This window comes from Xiphophorus hellerii, chromosome 9 (genome assembly GCF_003331165.1).
Source record: "Xiphophorus hellerii strain 12219 chromosome 9, Xiphophorus_hellerii-4.1, whole genome shotgun sequence".
Taxonomy (NCBI): Eukaryota; Metazoa; Chordata; class Actinopteri; order Cyprinodontiformes; family Poeciliidae; genus Xiphophorus; species Xiphophorus hellerii.
Window position 1 is genome coordinate 5,849,227 of NC_045680.1, and position 15,407 is coordinate 5,864,633.

At 36.2% G+C, this 15,407-nt stretch overlaps 1 protein-coding gene across 2 annotated transcripts in view; it reads left to right on the forward strand.

Moving 5' to 3' along the window:
* Window positions 1–15,407, forward strand: part of LOC116726134 (E3 ubiquitin-protein ligase rnf213-alpha-like) — a 61,207-nt gene that overhangs the window by 37,515 nt on the left and 8,285 nt on the right. For both annotated transcript variants that reach the window (XM_032572687.1, XM_032572688.1), the window contains exons 34-60: window positions 583–713; window positions 895–990; window positions 1,070–1,191; window positions 1,390–1,503; window positions 1,588–1,637; window positions 2,054–2,192; window positions 3,457–3,595; window positions 3,782–3,964; window positions 5,368–5,486; window positions 5,617–5,777; window positions 6,173–6,376; window positions 6,613–6,800; window positions 7,510–7,630; window positions 8,365–8,465; window positions 8,579–8,758; window positions 9,244–9,389; window positions 9,597–9,699; window positions 9,939–10,053; window positions 10,585–10,789; window positions 10,880–11,070; window positions 11,297–11,419; window positions 11,565–11,675; window positions 11,945–12,187; window positions 12,424–12,511; window positions 14,101–14,135; window positions 14,304–14,407; window positions 14,995–15,148. In XM_032572687.1, the coding sequence (XP_032428578.1) occupies window positions 583–713; window positions 895–990; window positions 1,070–1,191; window positions 1,390–1,503; window positions 1,588–1,637; window positions 2,054–2,192; window positions 3,457–3,595; window positions 3,782–3,964; window positions 5,368–5,486; window positions 5,617–5,777; window positions 6,173–6,376; window positions 6,613–6,800; window positions 7,510–7,630; window positions 8,365–8,465; window positions 8,579–8,758; window positions 9,244–9,389; window positions 9,597–9,699; window positions 9,939–10,053; window positions 10,585–10,789; window positions 10,880–11,070; window positions 11,297–11,419; window positions 11,565–11,675; window positions 11,945–12,187; window positions 12,424–12,511; window positions 14,101–14,135; window positions 14,304–14,407; window positions 14,995–15,148 (3,666 nt within the window). The remainder of the gene's footprint in view (window positions 1–582; window positions 714–894; window positions 991–1,069; window positions 1,192–1,389; window positions 1,504–1,587; window positions 1,638–2,053; window positions 2,193–3,456; window positions 3,596–3,781; window positions 3,965–5,367; window positions 5,487–5,616; window positions 5,778–6,172; window positions 6,377–6,612; window positions 6,801–7,509; window positions 7,631–8,364; window positions 8,466–8,578; window positions 8,759–9,243; window positions 9,390–9,596; window positions 9,700–9,938; window positions 10,054–10,584; window positions 10,790–10,879; window positions 11,071–11,296; window positions 11,420–11,564; window positions 11,676–11,944; window positions 12,188–12,423; window positions 12,512–14,100; window positions 14,136–14,303; window positions 14,408–14,994; window positions 15,149–15,407) is intronic.

Below are 15,407 nucleotides of genomic sequence, written 5' to 3' on the forward strand. Positions count from 1 at the left end.
AAGTGTAGAGCCATGAGTTTTTTTACTGACATTAGATCAGTGGTGTCCAAAGTTGGTTCTCGAGGACCGGCATCCTGCATGTTTCTCTCCTGGGTTTAACGCACCTGGATCAAATGATGGCTCATTAGAAGATCTAAGAAGAACATTGACATGATGAAAAGGTTGTTACTACCACCAGGGAAAGAACTAAAACATGCAAGATGCCGGCCCTTGAGAACCGCCTTGGGCACCTCTGCCCAAAGTCATTAGAGGCACATCTAGCTTGTTGAATAATGGAGAAGATGTATCATGCCTTGTGTGCACTTGTAGTTTTGGTCAATTAGTTCAACTTGTTTATTTTCCAGATATTTACATCAAGTAAATAATTTTATTGTCAATGATAAATTGTTTTATTGAGGGAAATCTGGGGTGTAGCAAAAAATTTGAAATCTCCTCTTACAAAATGGTACTAATATGAAGTTTTAATTCAATATCTATAATGTTGTAACATTTGAAATTATTCTTTTTACATTTCACATATTTTTCACAGCCAATAAAGTTAATTACATAATTGCTATTGCTTTCATTTTCTATTTATTTTAGGTGACAACATTTTCCAGGCTGCTAACTGCAGCAGATGCTGAACAACTGCAAAATGAGATAAAATGTGATGCTGTCAAGCTGCTATTTCTGCTGCAATTTGAAACAGAATACTCTTTCCTCAAAACAATCAGGTGTGTATCTTTTAATCATCTTAGATGCAAAATTTTATTCAACAAAACAAGTAGATCCATTGAGTAGAAAGTATAAGAGTAAAAAAAGTTTTTTTTAAACTTTTATGGAAAAATTGTCAAGTGATCTTTATAAATTGTACTATATGCTATAACATCCATTATAAAAATATCTTGGCATTAGGGAATTTCTTTGCTCAGCACAAAAGAACAATGTGCTCATTGTCCAAACTGAGTTTGATGATGACTTTCAAAAAAGAAATATTCTCTCCTCAGCCAAGTAAGTGAAGACATCCCACAATCACATCATATTTTTTTGCTTTTTTGTTACACTTGTAAATAATCTTTGCACTTCTCAGGTACTCCTGCATCAATGAAATAAAAAAGGACCTCAGGACTGATGACACAAACACATTTGTGTACTTTGTCACAAAACTTTCTCGAATGGAAGGGGGGACCTCCCATATTGGATTTCAAGGCGGTTAGTCGTGATCTCATACACAGTTACGAACTATTTCATGTCATCAACAATTTTATAAGCTGCCTCCCCCAAAACACACTAAAACACTGTTACAAAATTTTTCAAAGCACATTTTGTACAATAAATTTGCATGTAGTACTATTCAAAAATAAATGAAAAAATACTGTAAATATACTAATTGGAAGACGTTATTTTTAGGTCCTTGGAAATCTGTTCACATTGATGATCTCAGAAGATCAAGCGAGTTTGTTTCTGATGTTCATTCCTTGAAAAATCTGCGCATTAGTGATCTCTTTGAAAACCCACCTGAGGGTAAGTTATATTACTATTACTTAGCTAAGTATTATACCGTTTATTTTAGCCTAATAAATACACCTCTTATTTTCTTTCATCCAGCCATGAAGACTGAAGATCAGTTTGGACAACCCCAAAATGACAACAATGCGGTAAGTGAAATTCTCCACTCTTGCACAAATTTGGAAGAATGGTCAAGATGAAAGTCAGTTTACATGGCAAATAAACACTGTACTAATCTGAGAGAGGTTGAAGTTGTATAACAGGAGGATGAGACAAACAAAAAAAAAACAAATAGCAACTCACAAAGACTTAAATTATTTGAACTCTGAATAGTAAATTTAAGGTAAGTTATAAGTAAATAATTTAACCTGCCTGACATTTCTTCATTCACTTCATTCATACATTTATACTTCTACTCGTTATACTATTATTACTGTAGCCCTTCAGAATATTAAAAGAGCACTACAAATAATTTTTTTTTTTTCTCATTGTTACTTAATTCTGTACTTTTAGTATTTAAAAACTATCCAATAAAAATAGTTTACTTGTTTTTTTTTTTGTTCAGGCAATGGGAGATGTTTTTGATACAACGGATCTAGTGAAGACCTGTGTTCAGACTGCCGTGGGGATGCTTCGAGATGTTGTTGACAGTGGGGAGCTGAGCACAAGGAGAGTTGAGAACTTGCTAACACTTCTGGAGGAAAGTAAGAAACTCTTTTGGAAATAGTCATGGCTTTTTTATTGTTTTTACTTCTACCCATTATTAAAAATAATACATTTTGGCTTAAAGTAAGTACAAATCTTTACTGATGTTGGCCAGTTATAAAATCTCCTGGTCCAAGGTATTTAAATCATGGAAAATATCAGTATCTGTGGTATTATGTCTTGTAATTGAAGAGTTGGGGGTGCCTGTCATTTGTCAATGCACCTGTGGACAAGGCACTTAACTGCAAGCTGCCTATTGAGCTGAGTTTTGTTGTAGGAATGTGCGTGCGTTTGTGAGTGTGATTGGGTGAAAGTGGTTGTAGTGTAATTCACTTTGACTGGTCAGTATGAGTAAAAAAGTGATACATAAATTCAGTCCATTTACCCCTTGTCTCTAAGCAGAAAGTCCCACTTTGATTAGATGTTTATTTTACAAGGGATATGTTCCAAATTAGCCAACAATAATACTCTTTCTGTATCAAGAGTTACAAAGTTGGCCTTCTATCACCTGAAGAACATTTCCAGGATTAGAGGACTAATGTCTCAGCAGGATCCAGAGAAACTCATCTATGCGTTTATCTTTAGTCGCATTGATTACTTACACAAGTAAACAGCGTCTTCACAGGTCTGCCCAAAAAAATCAATCCTCCAGCTGCAACTGATCCAGAACGTTGCTGCTCGCGTTCTCACTAAAACCAGGAAGTTAGAGCACATCACACCAGTTTTAAAGTCCCTACACTGGCTCCCTGTAGCTCAGAGAATAGACTTTAAAATTCTGTTGTTAGTTTATAAATCAGTGAATGGCTTAGTACCACAATACATTAAAGATCTGCTGTTGTTGTATCAACCTTCCTGGTTTTCTGGTTCTGTTGCTTCTCCAGAAACAAAGATGGAGAAGCAGTGTTCAGCTTCTATGCACCACAAATCTGGAACCAACTTACAGAAAACTGCAAAACAGCTGAAACACTGAGTTCCTTTAAATCTAGACTAAAAACTCAGCTGTTTAGAGTTGATTTTGAAATCTAATCATGAAACATTAATCAATAATCTGATGTGCAAAATGTAATGTTGTTGACTGTGTGTTCTATAACTTCTGTTTTTATGATGAACATTTTTATGTAAAGCACTTTGAAATGCCTTGTTGCTGAAAGGTTCTATACAAATAAAATTTGATTTGATTTGATTTGAAAAATGGGTAACCGTTTGTAAAACAGAAATTATATTGTCCTTAAAAGATGTGAGAAAAATATTTTTGCTTTTTAGGTATATTTGCAGATCATGTGAGGAAGCATCTCTACTCCTTGTTGAAAGAGTATGAGGCTAACATCCTCAGTCAGCCAAAAGACTGGGTCCTAAATCAAGCTTCTAATGTCAGTGCCCTTCAAGAGGGAGGAACATTTGTGTAAGCTTCTCATTTATTCTATTGGTTTCTTATATTACAGTTATGGTGTCTTCTTGAAAAGGAGTCAATAGGCCACCAGTCAGTAATAAATTTAGTTTATAATGACATGTTGCATTCAGAAAATATTTTGTTGTTTGTGACACCAGGGGTTAAGTGGGTTTCTGCTGACATAATTACTTCTTACAGACACACACTGTGGAGGAAAATACAAGCAGTCGTGACTCCACTTCTAGCCAACTTGGTTTCAGTCATTGACAAAGATTGCAATTTAGACCTGCTGGTGGATGAAGGGGAGGAGATGAGGAACCTATGGTTTCATATTTTTGGCAGCAAAGAAATGCTCAGTGTTCCCTATGTAAAAGAGATCAAGTAAGTAATTTTGATTTTGTTCAGATAATATCCTTCAAATTCGGAGCTTGACAAAAGATGCTGTTCAGACAGAATTGTTTTAGATTAAAGTTATTTTGACTGCTTTTTTAAGCCTCTTTCACAAAATATTTTAATAACAAAATCACTAAAACTTGTTACCTTTTGTGCTATCTCTTTCATAAATTACAAGTGGATACAGTAAAATTAAAATTAAAGTTGCCAATTTAGGACAACAGGAGGTATTGTGCTGCATTGATCTCAGCGCTACACATAAAGCCTTTGTTGAAAGTCAACATTTTCCAGTCTTTTCAAAGCAAACTCAGTGTAGCAATTCTGTTTATTGCCAAGCAAATGCTTAAATGCTTACTCTTCTCATTGAAAATGAGTCTTGCTTGCATTTTTAAGTCCTGTGGACAGCTTGTCGCACAAACCATATGCCATCACTACATTTCTTCCTCGAACTCGGCAGGCTGGCTTGTACTTATATAAACACCATTCAATGCAGACCTGTGGCTACCTCACTCTTAGGCGGGCTGATTTCTACCCAATCACAGCATTGGTTCTTGCTGCTGGTCATTTAGCCCATTTGCCATTTCATACTGGTAATGTAAAAATAAATGTGCCTTGCCTAATAGTGCCATGTACCAATCCCGCATAAATTAAAACCAACTTGGAGACCTTTCTTACTTGCTTGGACAACTAACAATTCAAAAGAATTTTTTATGTCCTGTTCATAGTTTACTGTAAAGAATGCAGTTAGCGGGAGTGCTGTGGTGGCCTAGGGCAGTGGTCTCCTACCACCGGGCCGCGCAAGAAATAATGAACTACTTCCGGATCTTTTATTTTGAAAATCCTAAACCGGATTTTACCGGTTACGTCTTGCACGTCAAAATTGAGCCAACTTGCAGCAGAATGAGTAACAAAACAACATCGGAGTACTGCGCGCGCACCCCAGCCCCTCCCGAACAACAGCATCGGACAAGATACTTACCCCCCCCCCGCAGCAAAATTGCGAAGGGCTGACCGGTCCGTGCGACTAAAAAAGTTGGGGACCGCTGGCGTAGGGGGGACAGCGCGAGCCGCATTTGGAGTCCTCGACGCGGCCGTCGCGGGTTCGATTCCCAGACTCAGCGATATTTACCGCATGTCTTCTCCCCTCCCCCTTTCCTGTCAACCTACTTTCATATAAGGGACACTAGAGCCCACAAAAGACCCCCTGAAGGGGAGAGAAGAAAAAAAAAAGAATGCAGAATGCAGTTATCTCCTCCAAACAATTAAGCTGAATGTGTAAACCTTTACATTTAATTCAAAAGGTATTGTGACCTTTAAAAAAATAGAGTATGTAGTATCAGTTGGAGGATTTTTGTACCAGATATTCATTGTTTTGTTTCTCTGACTTTCAGGATGCTAGTTGTGCAAAGCCACAACGTAGGTGGGAACACCATGCGCTGCCGCATGCCCTTCAGCTGGTGTATCAAAGACTTCCTGGATGAGCTCATGATGCAATCATTTAGACATCAAAGTAAATAAACTTTATGAAAATGGTTATGTAAATTTTTTTTTGCTCTTTCTAAGTCATGATATTGAAACACTGAAATCTTTCTTTTCAGACTAACCTTTAAAAAATGTATATTTTAAAATTTTTCTTTCAGGTAATTCATTTCAGTATTTCCATGAGTTGTTCTTGAATACATCATTTGGCAAGTACATGGCTGAAAATGTGAATGAGCGACTGAAGAATGACCTTTTTGAGAGGTACCTTCAGGACTTTGTTTCTATGACCATAAAAGTGGCATCAGATGATCAATTAGAGGTAAGAGTAAATAAAGGTCCAAACTTACTACATTCATATGTGGTTATATTTATATTAATGGAAATTTCCATCCAATGCTCAGATCTTTCAGAAAAGTTAACAAACCCCATGTTGTCCCGATGAAGCTCCCTCTGTGTTTTAGTCTTTAAAAAAGAAAATACCTTGTTAAATGTTGTGAATGAGTGATTTCTGTTAAAAGGTCATTTATTGGGTAATATTGAAAATGGTCATTAAATGCATCCAGTTCATAGTAAGATTTTTTTTTTTTAAATCATTACAACATTGCCCGAAAATCAAACCAAATGTATTGAGATTTTTTTTACATTCTTGTGTCACTTTATTTATTTACAGTTAAATAAAACCATTATAAATCCACTTGTGCATTTTCTCCTCAGCTCTTGTTTCAAGCTCTGTCCAGTTGCATTGATGAAGTGCAGAGACAAAAAAGAGATGCAGAAAAACCTACTCTCCTTCACATCCACTTTGCCTTCGACTCCTACCGAAAGCGCCTTCAGAACCTCTCACGGATTATTTCTCTTCAACCTGAAATTGTTTCACCTTTGCGAAAAAACCAACACAGAAGAAACTGTCCTGAAATGGTAAAAGTATTTTAATTTATGAGCTAAGAAGGTCCAACCCCGATTCTATAAATTTAATATCTGTTAATGCAAGATAAGGGAAACATTGTCTATACAAAAACTTAAGGCTATTTTATTTTCTCTGCTTTGTGCTTACACATGGAAGCTTAGTGAGTTAAATAAATGAGTTCAAAATGCATGAAGAATGTAATAAAACAAAGTACTGAGTGACTTCAACATTTTTGATGTTTTTTTAGGTTTTAGATGTTCTTGCAGCAAAGGCTTGTGTGGAGAAGCTGGAACCCCAAAATTTAGACTCTGATGCCCTCTGCCGACAATGGATGAGGCAGGTGAAGAGGCTTCAGGTGTCTATGGAGCTGATTTTCTCTCAACATAGTCTCCGTCAGTATGGAGATCGATGCAAGGGAGAACTCCATCATATCAGGTATGAATCTCTTCCACAGAACTGGTAATAAAAGTTCAATTATTCATAAGTCAAAAAACAAAAATGGAATTTCAAAGAGCAGCAAAGACTGTAGACTATGCAGTTTCTCAGTCTCCATAGTAAGAGAACAAACAAGTTAGGGAAACACTTCATAGTATTCTCATTCAAGTGGATCAAATTACATAAGTTAAGTCCAACTACACTAGGTTAGAATAGTAAAATCTTGTGTCAAAAAAGACTGCATACCATGGTCATAGTAGAAATAAGCGTTGCAGCTAAAATGTCTGGCACTGTTTACATGCATGCTTAGGAAGAGCAATATCTGAAAAACAGCAGAGCGAATTCAGTTTGTCACACAGCAGGTCACTATTATACAATTTTTAAAAACTAGTTAGTTTGAAGTGAATTCTGTGTAGTAAGCTGACAACACAACCTTATGCTCTGACATAGATAATAATCCAGGCCGTTTTATATATTATTGCATCAAAGTTAATCAGTTTTTAAAAATCCATCCATATGCTTGTATATTATCACAATATTGCTAATTTTCATGTGTTTTAGGGGCCTTTGACCATTTATGAACAACTGTGTCCTGGAATGTGCACAAATCAGTTGATATAAAAGTATTATTCTTCAAGAGGAACTTATGTGAACCGCACAAAAAAATGTATCTGTTTTTGTACTATACCGAATATTTTCTGTTTTTTAGTAACGGCTGGAAACGTATTCACATCCTCTCGCTCTTTGTGGAACATCTGCTGCTGGGTTTTAAAAGTGAAGACCTTCAGCTCAAGGAACTGGCCATGGAGCACATGAATACCTTGAGCAAGGTGAGTAGATGCTTGGTGACTCTCAAAGTTAATTAGCAGTATGACATTTACTGTATTCATTCTTTTTTTATTCATCTATAGTTGGAATCATTTGTTTCTTAATATAAATATTTCTGATAAATTACCTGAGCAATTATTGTTTTGTTTTTTTTCTTCATGCCGAAAGAAAAATGGCGAGTGACTGAGGGTCACTGCGCGTAACGGAAACCCTGTAAATTCTAGACACTAACAGGTACCATAGAATTGCACAAAAATCCGTGAGGGACGGTGGAGTCCCTGCTCAAAATTCCATGAAAGAGGTGTACGGAGCCTTGTGCCAGAAGCCCATTAAAATGCTGTCTACATCGTTTTAAACTGTGTGATTGTGAGCGTGAGTGGGAATAAAAATAGCAATAGGTATTTTGTTCCATATAACACAGTAGGAGTGTAACAGGTAAAGCTTCTATGGATGCAAACTCGACTAAAAACCCACCTGTTTAGGATTGTATTTGAAATGTAATCAATTACAAATTTGTTGATGGAACCTGACTTAATGTCGTGTTTTGATTGTTGATTCTATGTTGCATTGTGTTTCTGTGTTTGATATGATGTAAAGCATTTTGAAATGCCTTGCTGCTGAAATGTGCTATACAACTAAAATTTGATTTGATTTTGATTTGATAGGCAAAAAAGGGTCAAAACGCCTGTAATTGCAGATATTGTTTTTGTATTAATTTTTTTTTTAATCATTAAAGGTCCTTGAGAGTAACTCAGATGTAAAAGTCAACAGGCCTTTTGAAGCTGTGATTAAAATGCTGAAGTCCTGTAAAAAAGCAGCACTTGATAAACTATTTAAGTAAGTACTTCTTTCATATTCATTTAAAATATGTGGTGGGGAAATGTGACAAATATTCTCAACATTAATTACATACAATTTTATATAGCTGACTTTAACCTAACTTCCTTAAGGTTTGGAGTTCACTGTGGGGTATGCATGGCAGAACCTGAGGAGCCTGTGGATTTGCCATGTCATCACATGTTTTGCTTGACGTGCATAAAAGAAAGTCTGAATGCTGGAAATACATCCTGTCCCACCTGCAGGCAAGATTTACCAGACGGCTTTCAGCTCTGTGTCTCTGAGGAAATACGGTAAACACCAAACCCTTGAATAACTAAATAATATTCAAAGTTTATTGTTAATTAAATTTCTATTCTTTGTTTGTTTTTCACTTCTCTGATATGAGAAATAATAATTACTGTCATGTAATAACCAAGAAGTTATTACATGACAGTTACGTGATTGTATCTTCAATGTGGAAAATCTCAAAAAAAATATTTTGGTAAAAAAAAGTTTATTGTTTCTTTAAATATAGTTTCTGGACAAAATGATCTTGAATATTGAACTTCTGTTATTTCAGCCGTACAATTCAAATAATGTGCTGAATTATGTGATTCACTTGCTCAAGTTCCACTATATTAATAAGAAATAGAGTTAAAGTAGTGTAGAGTTTATATTGGGCCTAAAAATGGTTTTGGCAAAATTTTCTATATTTTATCTAAGTAGTTAAACCTGGTTAGCTGAAGTGAGGCTAGAAACAGTCTTTAGATAACCCTTAATTATTATGTTTTTGCAGGGGTTCCCTCAAGAAAAACGGAGATTTCAGACGACGCTGCAATGGTTTCTTCATTGATCTGCTTTCTGCTGTGTGCTTCAAAGACAACAAACCGCCAAGCAAAGAAGTAATAACACACCTGTTGTCTTACCTGAGGATCGAGACAGGTATCATTTCTGAAACTTCTCCACAAGAAATAATTTTACAAGCTGTTGCATTTTTCTTATTTTTCCGTCACCTGTATCTACATGTAACAAACCAGAGCTGTTCATGTTGACTATATATCTCCTGTTTTAAGCTATAGATCAAAATATAATTTTATAATAAAGATGTCATGTTACCTACTGGGTTTATGTTATTTCTTTTTGAAACAGAACATGAACATGTCCAGACCAAAGACTTGTCACCTTTTGACGAGTCGCCTGATAAAAACCCTGTTGTGCGATCTGTAATCCTCAAACTACTGCTGAAGTTCAGGTACATTAACTAAATGTTGTTTTACTGCAATAACATTATTTAGATTAATATGGTAATAGAGAATTTATGTTTGGAAGATGACAGCTGTTAGAGTGTGCAAATATAAGTTTTAAAGATTGTTACTTTATTTTCAGCAAGCCTTTTGATTAGTAAAGTTTATACAAACTTTAGCTTCCTATTGCTACTAACAACTATTTCTATGAACTGCATTCAGATATTGATTTGCATATTTGTTTCAGCTTTGATGAAGTCCAGGAATATTTGCAGCAGCATTTGTCAACAGTGGAAGACAGCAGATTTGTGGATGAAGATGATAAATCAGAACTTTATGCCTTATACATCAACTGTTTAGAGGTAAAAACATCCCTATTTGTTTCATTAGGTACCTTGCAAAAGGATTTGTGCAAACTGAGATTAAACTTCAGTAGACTGAGACTTTCCACCAAATTTTTTTAAGTCATGACAATATGTTACATTGTGTAAGTCTCAGATGTACCCTTAGGTGACAGTAGAGAAATGCATGCCCTGTTGTTTATATGTTTACAAAAATCTGATGTTTGAAGGTCAGTTCCTAGAACATTATCAGTTACAACACTTGTACACAAATTAATATAAGTTAACCTAAGTTATATTAATATAACTTGTATTAATTTGTAAGTTAATATGTTATGTTAAAAAATTTACAACTTCAGTTTTTTCTATAAGGAATGAAATAGTAAACTAGTGTGACCTGATTACTTAATGTTGTTTTCTGGAATATTTAATGATCTAGGGGGGAAAGACTTTCTAGTAAACTTTGAATAACTGTTGCACCAAAAATGTCTATCAGTTAATTATAAATTGAGGTGGAAATTAAAGTAAAATTCTTGTGAAATTGTTTTGCAGGACGCCATGTGGGAGAAAATGTCTCTGGGAAGCAACAGCACTGAAGAGTCACAATTTTACAAAAAAGAAACAGAGTTTCTTGGCTTCTGTTTGAGGGAAGCAGCTTCCATTTCAGGGACGGTGTCTATTCAACACCTGCAGCACATCGCCGAGTTGCGGATGATTCTCACGATGGCTGCCCAGCTAATCAGTGACAAACTTTCTGGTGAGATATATTTAACTTAACTAATTCCAGCAGTTTGTCTAGTTTATTTGCAGCAATAAAAAAAATTGTTAATTCACACTATTGTTTCAGCCAAAATTGGTCCAGATGCAGAAAATGATTTTCAGAACATGGTGATAAGGCTCTGTGAGGAGAGTGGCAACGATTGGTACCGTGTTTACCTGATACGTAAGATCAGTGGATTGCAGGGTGTGGAGCAAGTCCAGTCTTTGGCTAAACAAACAGAGTTCAGTTGGCTTTTTCCAGAAGAGATCAAAAAACAGGTATGCACTTTTCTATCAACTTAGAAAGATTGATATAAAACCGTATGTCATATAATGACTTAACATAACTCGAGTCTTATAGGGTGCAACAAGATATATATTTTTTTAAAGTGTTAGTGTGAACTGTTTATTTTTATCTACGGTAATGTGAAAACGATAATTGTGTAATTTCAAAATAAGTCACATTTACAGTATGCATTTTGAACTCTGTTCATTGTGTAAGCAGACTGAAGATGGAGGCCTGATTGACCAGTTTCTGATGTACGGTGACGAGTACAAAACCGTTAGAGATGCAGTTGCTAAGGCTTTAATGGATGGTGACGTTGATCAGATAGAAGAAGTATTGGAGGTATGCTTTTATTTTCTAAATGTTCAGTCATCTTCCTTCAAATGTTTGTTGAGATTTCCTTTTTCAGAAAAACCCAGGTTATGGATCAGTTTTTAAAATAATCAATTGACATTATTTGATGTAGTTTCTTTCTTTGCTCGTTTAGCAATGCACAGCAACACCAAGAAATAGAACGGTGTTTGTCCTTCTGGCTCTCTTCCGAGAGGTTACCACTCTTTACAGATCTCCAACTGCGAATCTCCATCCCACAGCTGAGGTATGAATAGTCCTCAGATATCCAATATGCACCCAAAGTATTCATGCAATTAATGCATTTTTTCAAGTTACAAAAACTAACTCTGTGTTAGTATCCAAACACCTATGTGTAAAATTCAATGTAAATCTGCCAAGAGTATGGACAATTTTGGTATTAACATTATCTTGTTTGACATTAAAATATTTACCTCATGGTTTCATTTTTGGCATTCAGTTAATTTGTATTTATGTGTTGAACTGATGCTAAACATTTGTTTTTGTTTCTGGTAGACATATAAAGCATTTGATGAGTTTATCGAAGGCTCAGATTATTTGTGTGATAACGAAATGAGGGACTTTGCATCCGCCTTGATCAGCAACAAATTGGGAGGACTCTCCGTTCAGTCAGGCCACACTCCTGCAGACAACGTTCCCATCGAGCTGGCCGTTCATCTGGCTGTCATTCTGCTCACCACAAACAATGATTTGCTCAGGCCACTCAAACAGCTTGGTTTGTTTCCTGATAACATGCAGGTATTTCACTTTTTTTGTTGTTTTTTTGTCCTGAATTTGTTATTCTCAGAGTGTCTGCTGCTGCTTTTTGGATGGATTCACAAATATGATCTTTATATGGATTTTGACATTTTATTTAGAACAATTTTAAAAAGTTGAATAAATGGTAAAGTCACGTAACTTTTGTCAGTGGTCAGACATTTAGGACAATTGTGATTATAATTACAACTGATCTTTAATTGATCTTCACCTTATAGGGAGCTTTTATACCCACAATGCCTGATGATATGGTAGCGATTGCTCAAACCGCAATCCAACAAGATTATGGTCAACTCACCTGGTATGGTAAGTATCCATCTTTTATTGTACTTTTTGTTGAATATTAATAGAACTCTTTGAGTAAGTTACATCTTTCTTGTGAGTTGGCATTAGTTAAAAATAGATTGAAATAAACTATACTTTTTCTAACCCCTTTGGAAATTATTTTGTTGGGATATACACACTGCCTGGCCAAAAAAAAAGTCGCCACCAAAAAATGGTCACACTCTCTAATATTTTGTTGGACCGCCTTTAGCTTTGATTACAGCCCGCATTCGCTGTGGCATTGTTTCAATAAGCTTCTGCAGTGTCACAAGATTTATTTCCATCCAGTGTTGCATTAATCTTTCACCAAGATCTTGTATTGATGATGGGAGAGTCTGACCACTGCGCAAAGCCTTCTCCAGCACATCCCAAAGATTCTCAATGGGGTTAAGGTCTGGACTCTGTGGTGGCCAATCCATGTGTGAAAAAGATCTCATGCTCCCTGAACCACTCTTTCACAATGTGAACCCGATGAATCCTGGCATTGTCATCTTGGAATATGCCCGTTCCATTTGGAAGACAAAATCCATTGATGGAATAACCTGGTCATTCAGTATATTCAGGTAGTCAGCTGACCTCATTCTTTGGGTACACAATGTTGCTGAACCTAGACCTGACCAACTGCAGCAACCCCAGATCATAGCACTGCCCCCACAGGCTTGTACAGTAGGCACTAGGCATGATGGGTGCATCACTTCACCTGCCTCTCTTCTTACCCTGATGCGCCCATCACTCTGGAACAGGGTAAATCTGGACTCATCAGACCACATTACCCTCTTCCATTCCTCCAGAGTCCAATCTTTATGCTCCCTAGCAAACTGAAGCCTTTTTTTCTGGTTAGCCTTACTGATTAGAGGTTTTCTTACGGCTACACAGCTGTTCAATCCCAACCCCTTGAGTTCCCTTCGCATTGTGCGTGTGGAAATGCTTTTGCGTTCACAATTAAACATACTCTTGAGTGCTGCTGTTGTTTTTCTTCGATTTGATTTGACCAAACGTTTAAGTAATCGCCGATCACGATCATTCAGGATTTGTTTCCGACCACATTTCTTCCTGGAAGACGATGGTTCCCCACCATCCTTCCAGTTTTTAATGATGCGTTGGACAGTTCTTAACCCAATTCTAGTAGTTTCTGCAATCTCCTTAGATGTTTTCTCTGCTTGATGCATGCCAATGATTTGACCCTTCTTAAACAGACTAACGTCTTTTCCACGACCACAGGATGTGCCTTTTGCCATGGTTGTTTAAGAAATGAGGAGTTACTCATTGCATCAGCTGGGGTTAAATAACTTGTTGCCAGCTGAAAGATAATCGCCTATGCAGTACTTATCCAATAGGAGGCTTGTACCTATTTGCTTAGTTAAATCCAGGTGGCGACTTTTTTTTTGGCCAGGCAGTGTATATATATTGATATAAAATCAATTTACAAAAGTCTCACTAAGATTAAATAAATAAAAACAAAATCAAACTGGGAAGCATAGCTCATCGTTTAATAATATTGCTATGGACAGGAATTCCCTCTTTTGCAGATCTTTACAGCAGTTTTTGTTATTTTATTTTGTTTACCACAGTGTGTCGTAACAATCATCCATGCTTCGTTGATGAGGTAAGTCATATAATGCTGTTCTTTTATAACTATGTGGTATATACTGTATCTGCCCTTTCTGTACTGTATTTTTATTCTTTATTTTGTTCTTTTATCTGGTTTTCATAGTGTTGATAAGCAATAAATGGCTGAAAGTATTTGTTTATGTTTTTGTACTATTTACTACAGTGTGGCCTCCCCATGGAGAGAGGGAAATGTTTGGAGTGTGGTGAGGAGGTTGGAGGGGAAAGTCATAAAGCCTTGGAAGGATTCACACCAGTTCAACTACAGCAGTAAGTGTGATTAGTTCCCACTCAATATCTGTTTTGTTACAGGATGTTCTAAAAAAAATTCTGAAGTCCTCAAACTATTTACACCTGTTAATCTATTAGCCTAAAAGATGTTTGGAAATATTAATAGTCATTTAGGAAAGTCATTATTTATTTAGATAACTAAAAATAAGCTGTAGGTCTAAACATTAATCTGTACTGTGCTGCCACAGTGGAGACAGGAATTATAAGGCAATTCAGCCAAACCTTTCAATGCACTTCAGAATCAGATGCACTCCAAAAGCATAATGTCCATAACTCTTCAACGCACTGTGAGGTCCCAGCAATTAGCATTTAGTTCAGTGTCCATGTCAGAGAGGATTTCTTTATGGATTGATTTAGTTGCCTCTGTGATTTACTCTGCATAAAGTTGAAAATGTCTTCTGCACAGCTACACCAAGTAGTCAGGGGTCTAAATTCTAAACCGTCAAAATGACAGACAACCATCAGATTTTTAAAACAAAAACAGTCAAATATGGAAAAGTATTCCATTCATATCTATATGTAATATATATATTTAAATTTCGGTTGATAATGCTTATTTTTTTTAGGGATTATACAAGACCTGGTCATATCCTTGGAGACCCTGAGAAAAGAAACAACCCAGATGCCCTGGACACCAAAAGCATGTCTCTGACTCCGTTCACGCTGGTCAGGCTGGTTACACATTTGGCCATGTTGCTTGGCACTTCGAAGAACTGTGAGGTAAGACAGAGAAAAATACCCCTACAAATGTTCACACAGTGCCGTCCACAAGTAGGAAACTAGATGTTACTTTTCCTGCTACGTAGGATTGCACTATTTCTGTAAGTTTTACACGTATAACTGATCATGTGACAAATTAACGTATTGAATCTCTAAGGTGACAAACTAAAAACAATAAGAGAACAGAGAAAAAATGATTACGGTGAAATTTCTATAGAACGATCACTGAAAATATGTTTTTTCTTTATGAAAGCTTGAA